This window comes from Spermophilus citellus (genome assembly GCF_964194105.1).
Source record: "Spermophilus citellus genome assembly, chromosome: 1".
In the NCBI taxonomy this organism is placed as follows: domain Eukaryota; kingdom Metazoa; phylum Chordata; class Mammalia; order Rodentia; family Sciuridae; genus Spermophilus; species Spermophilus citellus.
In genome coordinates this window covers 123,603,235-123,616,135 of record NC_138182.1, presented here as the reverse complement: position 1 = coordinate 123,616,135, position 12,901 = coordinate 123,603,235, and the positions used below count along the sequence as shown (strand labels likewise).

Sequence of the window (12,901 nt, the reverse complement as noted above, 5' to 3'; positions counted from 1 at the left end):
TGGTCTTGGGTCTAGTATTTTACAGTCAGTGTTTATGTTGCCTCTGAAAGTATGATCAGCTCTGCCTTTTAATTTCTAGATCATGTGGTTTGTCAGAAGAGCACTGAATGAAAAGAGTCCAGAAACCAACTTCTTGAGTAAAATCATTTATCCTGGTAGATTTTGAAAAGATATTTTAATTCTGAACTTTATGATTCTTTAATCCCGATTTCTATCTGAGTACATTTTTGGTGTTTTTTTTTTGTTTTGTTTTTGTTTTTTTTTTTGTATTTGAGAGGGGTAGATCTGGTTAAACTAATTTTTCTTTTCTTTTTTTTTTTTTTAAGGTTGATTATTCTAGACCTTCAGCAAAACACAGGAAAATAGCTACTTCATTTCGTGACACTTCTCTCAAAGACATATTAGTGCTAGCGTGTTCTCTTCTAAAAGAGGTAAGTTATTTAGTTATTCAATTTTCTAGTTATTTAGGAAATTTTAACAGTTTCAAAAGGATTTCAAGTGGATTCCCTCTGCCCCCAGTTCTGCCTTTAAAAGAATTATTGTGCACAGTCTTAATGTAAGTATGATATATTTGTACAAATCTCTAAGGGGTTCCAAAAAATTGGCTTTTACTCCCTGGGTATGTAAAATAAAATCTAAAGGAAACTTAGTAACTTTAGGTAGGTTCTTAACTGAAGAAGCTAAATTGAGTCTTGATTTCTTTATCTGCCTGCCATGTTTTGATGGGATGTAGATGAAAAATGAAATAATTAAGTTTGATTCATTAAACACCAAAAATTTTCTTAGATTAGCTAAGATAGCTAGCTGAGTTTAACAATTTCTTAGGGAAATAGGAATTCCCATTTTTTACTTAGTGCCCTATTGAACATTAGTGATATTGTGATTCATAACTTCATTGTGTTCTCTTTATCAACATAGGGAATCCATTGTGTCACTCAAGCTTGTTAGTTCTCATAGTACAGCACTTCCTATAAGAACTAGTTTCTCCTTATGTCAGTTCTATGGTTCCAGCTGAGTACCTGTTAGCCTACTTAGAATTAGAAATGTTTCAGATTTGTATTTTTGCATAGACTTTATTAAGTATCACCAATCCAAAAATCCAAAACCTGAAATTCACAAAAATCCAAATCATTTTGATTGTCATGTAGATGCTCCAAAAGTTTTTATATTACAGGGCATTTTGTATTTCAAGTTTTTGGATTAGGGAATGTTTACCTTGACAGTAACATGATAAGTACCCTACTAGGTCAGACTAAAAGACCTTATTGTCTTAAACATTTTCTTTTAGTATGGAAAAATATATGCAAAAGTAGGTAGATACAACATGTAACATATACAAAAGTAGACATAATTGCCACTCAAGAACCCTTCAGTTAAACAGTAATAGCTTGCAGCTAATCTTGTTTCATCTCTCCAATCTCTACCTGCTCACTTTTCTTCTTTTTTGTTGTTATTCTTGGAGAATCCCAAACTTCACATCATTGCTTCTGCAGATGTTTCATGGGGCAACTCTAGAATGGTATAGTCTGTTGATATGTCAGAATGGGCATTGTTTTTGGTGTCAGGATTGCTCTCCAGAGCTTGTGAGTGTCCTCCCATAATCACAGTTCTGACAGCTTTTGTTAACCCATTGTGTCTCTGTTATAATTGAAGTTAGTCCTAGTGTTTCTTGAAGAACATTTAATCTTTGGCTTGTTCAAAACCACCTTTAAGGTAATAATTATGTATATATTTATGCAGTTGTATTGTGGAGAGTATTTTTCTTAGTGCTGCCTTATAACTTTAGATGATGACCTGCAGTACGGCATCAGGTATAAATGTTTTTATTCTTATCTCACAAAATTAAATTTGAATGCAGTCTATCATAGAAATTTGATAGTGATTTTACTTTTCTCCCCTAATATTTGGAGTAATATAATTTTGTTAATTTTTTAAACTAATTTCCATTTGGCATTAAAGAATTATTTAAATTCATAAAGTTAAAATTTATTGATATGTTCATAATGGATTTTTTTGGTACTGGGGATTGAACCCAGGAGCACTGAACTACTGAGCCACATCCTCAACCCTATTTTGTATTTTATTTAGAAACAGGGTCTCAATGAGTTGCTTAGTGCCTTGCTAGGTTGCTAAGCCTGGCTTTGATCCTCCTGCCTCAGCCTCCCAAAGCCACTGGGATTACAGGTGTGCACCATTGCACCCAGCTCATAGTGTTTTGTTTTTAACCTTTTTTCAGGTATTGGCCAAACCTTTAAATCTTCAAGATCAATTTCAACAGAATCTGGTGATGCAGGTCTTAAAACTGGTCCTCAACTGCCTCAACTTTGACTTCATTGGCAGTTCAGCAGATGAGTCTGCAGATGATCTTTGCACAGTACAGATTCCAACAACCTGGAGAACAAGTAAGAATAAAGAGCATGAGGGGTGGTCAACCTAATGATGCAGAAGGAAGCAATATATTTTCCCGGGGTGTGTTGTCTTAGTTTTAGGCTAGGCAATCAGAAAAGTGCTTTGCAACCCAAAAGAATTTGCTACCTGAAGTGTTTACTGATACCCAATTTCAAAATGTTTCCCCTGATGTATTATAGTAACTACCATATTTTGATTTTGGAAAAAAAAAAGAAGACAGCTCTAGAGATAGATGGAAAACAGTTTTGGGAAGAAAAAAAAAATCAAGAGCTCTGTTTGGAAACTTTCATATGAACAGAATGGGAAAGGATCTAATAGTAGACAAGAGATGTCAACATATTTTCCAGAGCAATAAAGAGAATGAATTAGAGTAAGTGACTTAGCAGAGCAGAGTTGCAACTTACTCTGTTCTAGGAATGTGCTTAGTGGTGAAGTGCCCCTAGGTTAATCCTCCAGTACAAAAAAATAACAAGATGATTTCATTCCAGAAAAAAAGGTGGTATTTAGGGTACCCCTGAAGTCAGGGAGGGAAGGAGGCTTCAAGGGTTTGGTTAAAAGACTGTATTCTGAATAGTCTCTTCTCTGCCACTTGTGTAGCTAGGTGACTGCCTTTCCCTCCCTCCCTCATCTGCACTGTTCCCTTGCTTCACAAGACCAAGCTTTTTTTCTGAGAAAATTGAACTAGAGCATATATCAGAATCAGGAATACCTGATATAGTTGAGGAATGCTGTTAGTTTTTTTGTCACTGTGACCAATAAACAATTTAGGGGGTGTTTCAGTTCATGGTCATCTGGCCCCAAGGCAGAAACATCCTGGCAGAAGGGCGTGGTAAAGGAAAGCTGCTCACTCTTAGCAGCTGTGAAGGTGGAGGGGAGGGGGAGATAGACACATATACACACACACAGAAGAAGGAAGGGGACTGGGATAAGATAAACCTTTCTGGGGCACACCCAATGAAACCCTTCTAGAGCCCACCCCCCGCCAGACCTACTTTCTGTAACTTGGTCCCTGCCTTTCAATAATCCTTTCAAATCATTAATCCATCAGGTGGATTAATGAGGTTAGAACCTTCCTGATCCAGTCATTTCCTGAAAGTCTCACCTCTGGACATGGCTGCATTAGGGACCATGCCTTTGAGTACATGAGCCTTTTGGGGAACATTGCAGATCCAAGCCATAACAAGCAGCATGGGTTTTTGAGAACTTCTAGTATGAAGTCAGAGACTAAACCAATAAAGGGTTTTAATGTTCTGAATCTTGACTGTGGTAATTGGATTCATGAACCAACACATAGAATAAAGAAGTGCACAGACTAAAAACATCCACGTGTACACAAACAAGTACATGTAAAACTGGGAAATTTAATAAGATTGGTGAATTGTATCCAGGTTAATTCCCTTGTGCTATTGTGAAATATTAAGTAAAATATGAGGTCAGTCTGTACTGGGTTTTGTCACTATATATGGATCTAGAATTATCTCAAAAAGTTCAGTTAAAAAAAAATAGAAATAGACAAGGTGAAGAGTAGACAAGATGAAGAGTAGAAGTTAGCTTCTAACAGGTATAATCACTATTCCTAAAGAGATGACAAAAGATAATACATTCCTGGAACAAGAGCAGGATATTATCAAAAAGTAGAAATTCAGAGAATGTTCTGAATAGTTAATGAAATTTAGAAGGTAGAACAAAGGAAGCAAGATGCTTGAAAGGAGAAAAATATATAAAAAAAACTAGAAGATAAAATTAGGCCTGGCATCTGAAGGTTTGGAGGGCCAAAATACAGGACAGAGAAAACAGGAGGAAATTTGCAAAAATGTTCTCAGCACTACAGGTCATAAGAGTTTTTGGATTAAACTGTCTCACCAAGTACCCAGCATCATGAGTGAAAATGGGTATGTGCAAAGCTTCATAATCATGACATTTTAGAATACAGAGGATAAAGAAAAATTCCTAAAATGTACAAGAAAGAAAAAAGTCAGTCACCTACAAAGGATTGGGATCCAGAAGGATAGTCAGTTTCTCCATAGCAGCATTGTAGACTGGAAGATTCAGACTTCTGCAGGAAAATTATTTTCCAACTAGATGGAAATTACCAAGTATAACCAAGATTAAAGACCTCTTCAGACATGCAAGTCCTCCCCAAATTCATCCCCTCTGTACTTACTCTCAGGAAGCTACTTGGTTTGTAAGCCAAGAAGGTGGAAGAAGGGGATGCAGGAACAGGGACTTCAACCCACGATGGAATGAATAGATGTAGGGAGGAGACCGTTGTGGGACAAAGTTAGGAAATAGCCAGTTCTGTGGGAGCATCTGAGAGGTAGGGCTGGGAGAGTGGAAATGAGAATGTTTGGTGCTCTTGACCTTGTGGAAAACATCATGGAGAACATCTTGCTAATGAGAGCATTTGTAGTTTGTGACACAGCTACACACAGGAAAAATGCTGTGATTAAGTACAGAGTGAATTGTAATTGTGATATAGTAAACTTCTAGGACTGGCTGTTAATGTTTTTTATATTTTTTGTGTAGTCATAATAAATGTAAATACTTCAAAGTTGATTTAGTCACAATCATGTTGGTAATGGAAGGGGAGGGTGGATTGTGGAGATTGGGGAGGTGGAGTTGCAGGGTGGGGTTGAGCAGCTACAGCCTCTTAGGCTCAGAGTAATACTTAAGCTTATATCTGAAGTGAAACAGCCAAAAGAAGTAATAGTGTACAACATTACTTAGAAGTATAGGTAAATATGTTGAAAGGTGGTTGGAAGGGGCTAGATGTAGTTGTTTTCATATTATAGACTTTTTCGTACTGCTTGCTTATTGATAATTTTTGAAATTTTAAACAGTGTTCATATTATTTTAATATAGATGAAAGTAGTTAGGAAGATTGCCCTACTTAGAACTGTAGATGCTATATCATCTTGGCTAGTTTTTAATCTCTATTATCTCAGTTTTCTGAGGAAAGTAGCTAGGAATTTAAAATAGCTCAACTGCAAAGAGTGGCCAAGATCTCATTGTCCTCAGTTTGTGTGATTTTGTTTTATTTGTTAAGATCACTGGATTGAAAGTAATGATATCAGAAATCAATTTTTTTTCTCAGTTTTCCTGGAACCAGAAACATTGGATCTTTTCTTCAATTTGTATCATTCACTTCCACCACTGCTGTCTCAGTTAGTAAGTAAAACTCATTCATTACTTGATTGAAAAGTAGCTGTGATCTTTAATGAACATAAGGGATGGAGTTTATTTATCCACAAAACTCTGCTAATATGTTTGATTGGGTCGACTTGTCACAGTAGTTCTTGTGTCATCCTAGGTGCATATCACTCGAGCTGTTTGTTGGGTTTTGTTTATTTTGTCAGTAGTCCATTCCATTTAATGGTTGAGCCAGAACCAGGAACTGTTGATTTTGCTCCTGCCAGAGCCAGAACAACACACGAACTTGTAAATATACCTTTCTTACTAGTCAGTTCCCATAGGTTTGAAGTCCAGCTATCAGCTCCCTTACCAGGACCTTCCCCACTTTCTAACACCCCTCAGCCCTCCAGGGCCTGGACTTGGCAGACAGCCTCCACCAGGTATCACTGAATGAAGCACAAAGAGGGATCTATTTACTTGATTTTTGCTCAGGACTACTGTTGTTTGTTAAGTTTTTTAATCAAATTCTGTTGTATGTTCAAAAAATCTTGAAACTCTGTTATTGCATAGAACTTTGAGACTGTGGGTTCCATCTTTGCAGCATCTGTAATAGATATGGTAATGTTAAAAAATAATTATAGGTTTAATATCCAAGCTTCTAGAAATAATGTTGCCATTTTCTGAAAAAAAAGATGTTCCTGATTTAAAGCATGTACCAGTGGTATGCTTGTTTAGATGTTATCATTTAGAAAGGAGAAGTGGATTCACAAAACCACACTTCAAAAAAACATGTCTGTCCTTGAATCTATAGAGTTCAAGGTAGTGAAGTAGCTTTTAAACTGGGTTTCACTGAGGACTCATGTTTCCAGGCAGTATCACAGCCTTCTGTCTTTCAACCAGAGCAGCCTTGCTTATAGTAGTTTAAAAATCATGATTTCATGTAATTATGTTTTAAAACAAAAAGGTACTGGCAATTTAAAAAAAGTAGATGACATCTGTTTCCTGAGATGGTAACTGCTGTTTATTGGCATGCTCTGATGTGGTACTTGTTTGACCTGATCATCACAGTGGTTCTGCAGGGTTCCTAATGCTGTCCTCACCAGGTGTACCAGAAAAACAAAGCACACCCAGAATGGCTAAGGGAAGTCACCCCAGGGTAACAAAGTAAGTCCACATTGTTACTAAGATCAGAACCCAGTTCTTGCTGGGCTTGGTTGGGCATATATGTAATCCCAGTGGCTTCAGAGGCTGAGACAGGAGGATTACAAGTTCAAGGCCAGTCTCAGCAATTTAGCAAGGCCCTAAGCAATTTAGATCCTGTTTCAAATGAAAAACAAAGAAAAAGGCTAGGAATGTGCTTAGTGGTGAAGGGCCCTTAGGTTAATCCTCCAGTACAAAACAACAACAACAAAACAGTTCTACATGTCCCCGAACCCTGGGTGTTTTGCTTTTAATATATTAGTGTTTCCTAAGTCTGTACATCAGAGTTCTGAAGGAGGAGGTTTTTAAGTTTGTTTGGCTTTTGTATTTTTTTAAACTTGGGTGTTTTTTTTTTTTTTTAACTGATAGAGGCAATGGCAAATAAGCATGTCTTTTAAAAAGGCAATCTTTTGGATTTTTTACCTATTCTTACCCTTGCCAAGAGAGCCACACATTTTATGTGAAGATTTCAAATTAAAATATTTATTGACAACTGATTTTAGTTAAGCTCTAGATTTTGATTCCCAGCCCATTTTAATGCACCTGTTTCAGTTTCATTGCAACATTCACAGAATCGAAAACTTGCGACTTAATGGGTTAAAAAAAAAAAAAGTGGCAAGCAAATACGTGAATCAGGGGAACCATAGGCCAGTTTGGCTTGAAAGTTGCCAATTTGGGGCCTTACTTAATTAAAAAAAAAAAAAAAAAAGATTTTAGTAAATATCATTAGAAAGTAAGTAACTCTTCTAGCATTTTCCAGACATACTAATGGATGATGTAAAATATTCCATGACTAAAGAAGTTTAGGATATTCTGGATTGAGTAAACTTTTGGGATTTCCCCCACCTTTGTAGGAATCACAATGAATAATTTCACAGTATTTAACATATTGTACCATAAGATCATATTTTCTCTTTGGTAGAACATCTGGTTCATTGGCTCACAGTGGAGGGGGCATCATAAGCAATTGGGAGTTTTCTTAATGTAGACATGTTTAAGCCCTGCTCTGGCAAATTTGGTATAGAAAAGCATATTAGATGAGAATACCTACAAATAAAAATTTTAATGATGGGATAGAAAGATTGTGAGTGGCGGTATGATGATGCTCAGCTGTTATTTTATATAATGCTCTTTTAGCATTAAAATTAATTACATTTTAAATTAAGTCTTGCTTATATGTGGTCATAGCTCCTTTTAAAATTGAAATGAATTTTTTGTTTCTGTTTTTAGGCACTTGCGTGTTTAGTTCAGTTTGCTTCTACAAGAAGGTCCTTATTTAGCAGTCCTGAACGTGCCAAGTACCTTGGTAATTTAATTAAGGGAGTGAAAAGGATACTTGAAAACCCTCAGGTATTTATGAAGTAATTTAATTAATACTTAGCATATAGAAATAATATTTCTGCTCAAAGGCAGATAATAAACTCATCATGAATTTATTATGATTCTGGAAGAAAATATTTAGTATTACATTCATCTTACTTAGGTCTCATTTGTAGTAGAAATGGGCAGTTTTAAAAAAAATGGATGTTTCCATGGAAGACTTTCGTGTTCCTCTCCATTTTTTTCCTTTTAGGTGAATATGAAAAAAGGTCATATATCTTACTATGTTTCTGTCTTTTACCATTGTGCTACATTTCCTTGCCCACGTTGGTTAAACTATTGAAGTGATTAATTCAGGGTTATGTCCACCTGAACTAGAGGACTTAATATAAATTTAAGTATTAATATTGGGATAAAAGGTTTTAAATTATGAATTTTTTTTTGCCCTCTTGTGGACAAATATGAGTTATCTATTCCACATTAACTTCAGAGATCCAGTGGCAATACCTATTTCAGAGAATTGCAAAGCCATAATTAGTGATTTTGGATACCTAGATAAATATTTTGTTTCATTATTTATTTTTTTCTGGTTTAAAATATCTGTAATTAAACTATAGATTTTTAAAAGGTTAAATGGTAATTTAAAGAGGTTTACCTAAACCTCTTGGTTATTAATCACTTTTGGTGGGGACACAGATAATACTTTTCTACAGAAATAAAATGTGATTATCTCACAAAATTGGTTATCTTGCAAGTTGTTCTCAGGAATGTTTGAGTTAAAAATGTAATTTATCTTTTCAATGTTAGCGTAGCTGTGAATTTTATCTGTTTAGCTGGTAAATAGAATTTTTACCAACATATTTAAAAGTTTTTAGTTGTTTAATTCTCTTGTCATCAACCAAAATTGTGGAAATTACTATACCCATGTTAGATAATTCTATTAAGTGATTTTTTTTAGCATCCCTATGTCAGTGTTTCACTGTAAAAATTGATCTTAAGTATTATATGTTTTAGAATTATAAACATGTATTAAAAAAACTATGATTATAAAATGTCTCTTTGGAATTCATACTTAATAATTAGACACTTTTAAAATCCATTCATTCTTCCTTTCTTTTTTTTTTTTTTTTTTTTTAACTGGGAATTGAATGAGCCACACCCCCAATCTTTTTTTAAAATATATTTTTAATTTAGAGATAGGGTCTCGCTGAAATTTTTAAGGCCTCACTAAGATGCTGAGGGTGGCTTTGAACTCATGATACCCTGCCTCAGTCTCTGGAGCCGCTTGGTTTATAGGTGTGTGTCACTGTGCCCAGCAAAACTCCCCCCACCACCCCACCTGCAGTGCTGGGGATTGAACGCAGAGCTTCACACATGCTGTGGAAGGCACTCTACCACTGGGCTGCTGCTTTCATGGAGTGTCTATGAATGAAATTTCTTAGACTCGTTGAGTATTAAACAGACACTGCATAGAATTCTCTATCAGGCTAGCTACAGAGACTACACAGTGGTAACTGTGGAGATGATAGCAGGTGTTAACTATGGAGATGTGTTCTGTTTTCAAGCAGCTTGTAGCAACTGGGGAGAACTTTCAAGGTCTTTTCCTTTTTAACCTGTTCTCCCTCACAAGTTACCTGTATGTCCTGTCTTGTTGTTAAACTTGGTTCCCTACATGGCAGTAATTTGTTTGAATGACTAACACTTAAATACAATGCCTGTATTCAGAAAGTGTTCCATAAAAAGAAATTGTCTACTTGTGTGTACACACACTATTTAATTTAAGTCTGGTGTTAGTACTCCCTTCTCGGGTTTCAAGAGCCCATTCTTGTTTTTCATCTTAAATATTTTTCTCTCAGCCCTTCATCTTAAATACTTTTTAAGACCTTTGTTGACTTCTGTTTAGGCTATAATACACACACTCTGTTTTTGTGTAATAGGTTCCCAGATATATTTTTGTCTTTGTTGTGCAAAGCTTCTTCCAAAAATTCTACTTTAGATTCCTTATTATGAATAATTGACAGCAATATTAAATTTAGCAAGAATCATTTGTTTTCTTACATTGCCTACCTAGTTGATGTAAGATACCATAGGTACCTCTGAAAACAAATAGAATACTTAATAAAATTCTTTGAAATTTAGTAGCTTTATTATCAATAGATTGGTTTATTTTAAAAGACTTACTTTTTGTCTCATAATTTAGGGTTTGTCTGATCCAGGTAATTATCATGAATTTTGTCGATTTTTGGCTCGTTTAAAGACAAATTATCAACTGGGAGAGTTAGTTATGGTCAAGGAGTATCCTGAAGTTATCAGATTGATTGCTAATTTTACTATTACTAGCCTACAGGTAAGTAAAAAAAAATAATTGATGTTAAGCTGTACTTAGTTTTAGAACAATTTCTTGATAAAGGTTAGTGGGGGTGTTTTTTTTTTTTTTTAAATACCTGTTACTTGGAGTACTTTACTGAAAATGATCTTTGCAAAGTTTTAGGTAAAAGAAATAATTATAACATTTTTAATAAGAAAAAATTGAAAAATCACTTAAAGTGGCTAATAACTGAAGAATAACTTAGAAGCTGTAATAAACTTCTATAAAATAATTTTTTACATACTGTATTGTGGTTGAATTCTTTTCTTAAATTTGGATTAGGAATTACTAAACCATATTTTCTATATGATGTTAATTCTATAAAAAATATATTCATAGAATGATTAAGAGGAAATAGTTTAACACTTAAACGTATTGTAACATTTTAATAGTGATAATCTCTGAACAAAATAATATTGTGGGATATTGGGTTCTTTAACATTTTTGCATTTATGAAATTTGCTGTATTAAGCATTCATTAGTCATATAATCAGAATAAAAGTTATTTAAAAAGTAATTTTGCGTTGTATCTGTTATTCTAGAAAGGTATTAAATTATTTTAAATTTCTTTTGCTCTGTTTCTTTGTAGCATTGGGAGTTTGCTCCAAACAGTGTTCATTATTTATTAACTCTGTGGCAGAGGATGGTAGCATCAGTTCCTTTTGTGAAATCAACTGAGCCCCACTTACTAGACACTTACGCACCTGAAATCACAAAGGCCTTTATCACGTCTCGATTGGACTCTGTTGCCATAGTTGTGAGGTATTAAAAACTAAATGTTTCTGTTGTATTTTCATCTTGGAGTTTTTTTAAATTAAATTAAAAGTTTACCCTCTTTAGGGTAAAGTTCTGTGAATTCTGATAAGAATATGCGTTTTTATAAATAATATCACAATTGAGATACTGAATAGTTCCATTAACTCTAAAGGTTTGTTTTTTTTTGGAGGGGGGGACAGGAGGGGGACCCTTTGTAGTCCTCTCTGGCAGTAACTGATATGTTTTATTTTCTTGTTTGCATTTCTTTGGTGTAAGATTCCAGAGTGGCATCATTAAGTGTATATTTCACTTTATAAAAAGCTACTAAATTATTTTCCAAAGTTGCTTTAACATTTTGAATTCTTTTTTTAAAAAAATACTTTCTCAGTTGTAGATAGACATAATACCTTTATTTTATTTATTTGTTTTTATGTGGTGCTGAGGATTGAACCCAGTGCTTCACATGTGCTGTGCAAGTGCTGTACCACTGAGCCACCAACCCCAGCCCCAGCATTTTGAATTCTTAACCTGCAATGTATAAAAGATGTATAGTAGGACCTCTTTGCGGATTTAATTTGCATTTCCTTAATGAGTAATAATGTTGAGCATCTTTTTATGTGTGTGACCATCTGTATGTATTCTTTGGCAAAGTGCCTATAAAATCTCATATCGTTGCTCTTTTTTTTTAAAAACATGGTAATTTATTTCTTACTGAAATTTGAGAGGTCCATTTATTCTGTTCAGAAGTCTTATCATACATGTATTTCAGAGAATATTTTCTCTCCTTTTTATTTTAAGTCTTTGGGGGAGCAGAAGTTTTACATTTTTATGAAGTTCAGTGTATCCTTTCTTATGTGTTATATCATGTGTTTGGTGTTATATTGAGAATCTTTATCTTACTCAAGATCCCAAAGATTTTCTTTTTTTCTTCCTAGAAGTTTTAGTTTTAAAATTTACATTGAAGTTTATGTGATCTTAGTAAATTCACCTATTTTGGTAGCATTTTTGCGGTTTCTTTGGCTTTTTCTGTGTGCATAATCAAGTCATCTTGATATATAGACATTTTATTTCTTTTTTTTATTGGTTGTTCACAACATTACAAAGCTCTTGACATATCATATTTCATACATTAGATTGAAGTGGGTTATGAACCCCCAATTTTACCCCAAATGCAGATTGCAGAAGACATTTTATTTCTTGCTTTCCAAATCTATTTGTCTTATTTCTTTTTTAAATATTTTTAGTTGTAGTTGGACACAATACCTTCATTTTATTTATTTATTTTTATGTGGTGCTGAGGATCGAACCCAGTGCCGCACTTGTGTGAGGCGAGCGCCATACCACTAAGTCACAACCCCAGCCCTTCTTGTTTCTTTATCCATCATAGTTTTATTTAATGTAAAGCTTGTGGTGAATAAAAATACATTCTGATGTTATCTACATGCTTATGTGTTCACAGAGACCATTTAGATGACCCACTGGATGATACTGCTACTGTGTTTCAGCAGCTGGAGCAGTTGTGCACTGTCAGCAGATGTGAATATGAAAAGACGTGCTCTCTTCTTGTACAGTTATTTGACCAGAATGCACAGAATTACCAAAAACTTCTTCATTCAGCTTCTGGGATAACTGTGGACATGGCAATTCAGGAAGGTCAGTAAATTTCATGAGTAATATGTTGAATATTAAGTGGTATCATTAATTACTTCATTGAAT

General features: G+C 34.5%; 1 protein-coding gene across 1 annotated transcript in view; it reads left to right on the top strand.

Moving 5' to 3' along the window:
* RANBP17 (RAN binding protein 17) overlaps positions 1-12,901 on the top strand; it is a 297,306-nt gene that overhangs the window by 24,097 nt on the left and 260,308 nt on the right. Inside the window, exons 6-12 of the mRNA XM_081277519.1 lie at positions 327-431; positions 2,237-2,402; positions 5,504-5,577; positions 7,972-8,091; positions 10,262-10,408; positions 11,019-11,191; positions 12,645-12,838. Coding sequence (XP_081133645.1) covers positions 327-431; positions 2,237-2,402; positions 5,504-5,577; positions 7,972-8,091; positions 10,262-10,408; positions 11,019-11,191; positions 12,645-12,838 — 979 coding nt within the window. The remainder of the gene's footprint in view (positions 1-326; positions 432-2,236; positions 2,403-5,503; positions 5,578-7,971; positions 8,092-10,261; positions 10,409-11,018; positions 11,192-12,644; positions 12,839-12,901) is intronic.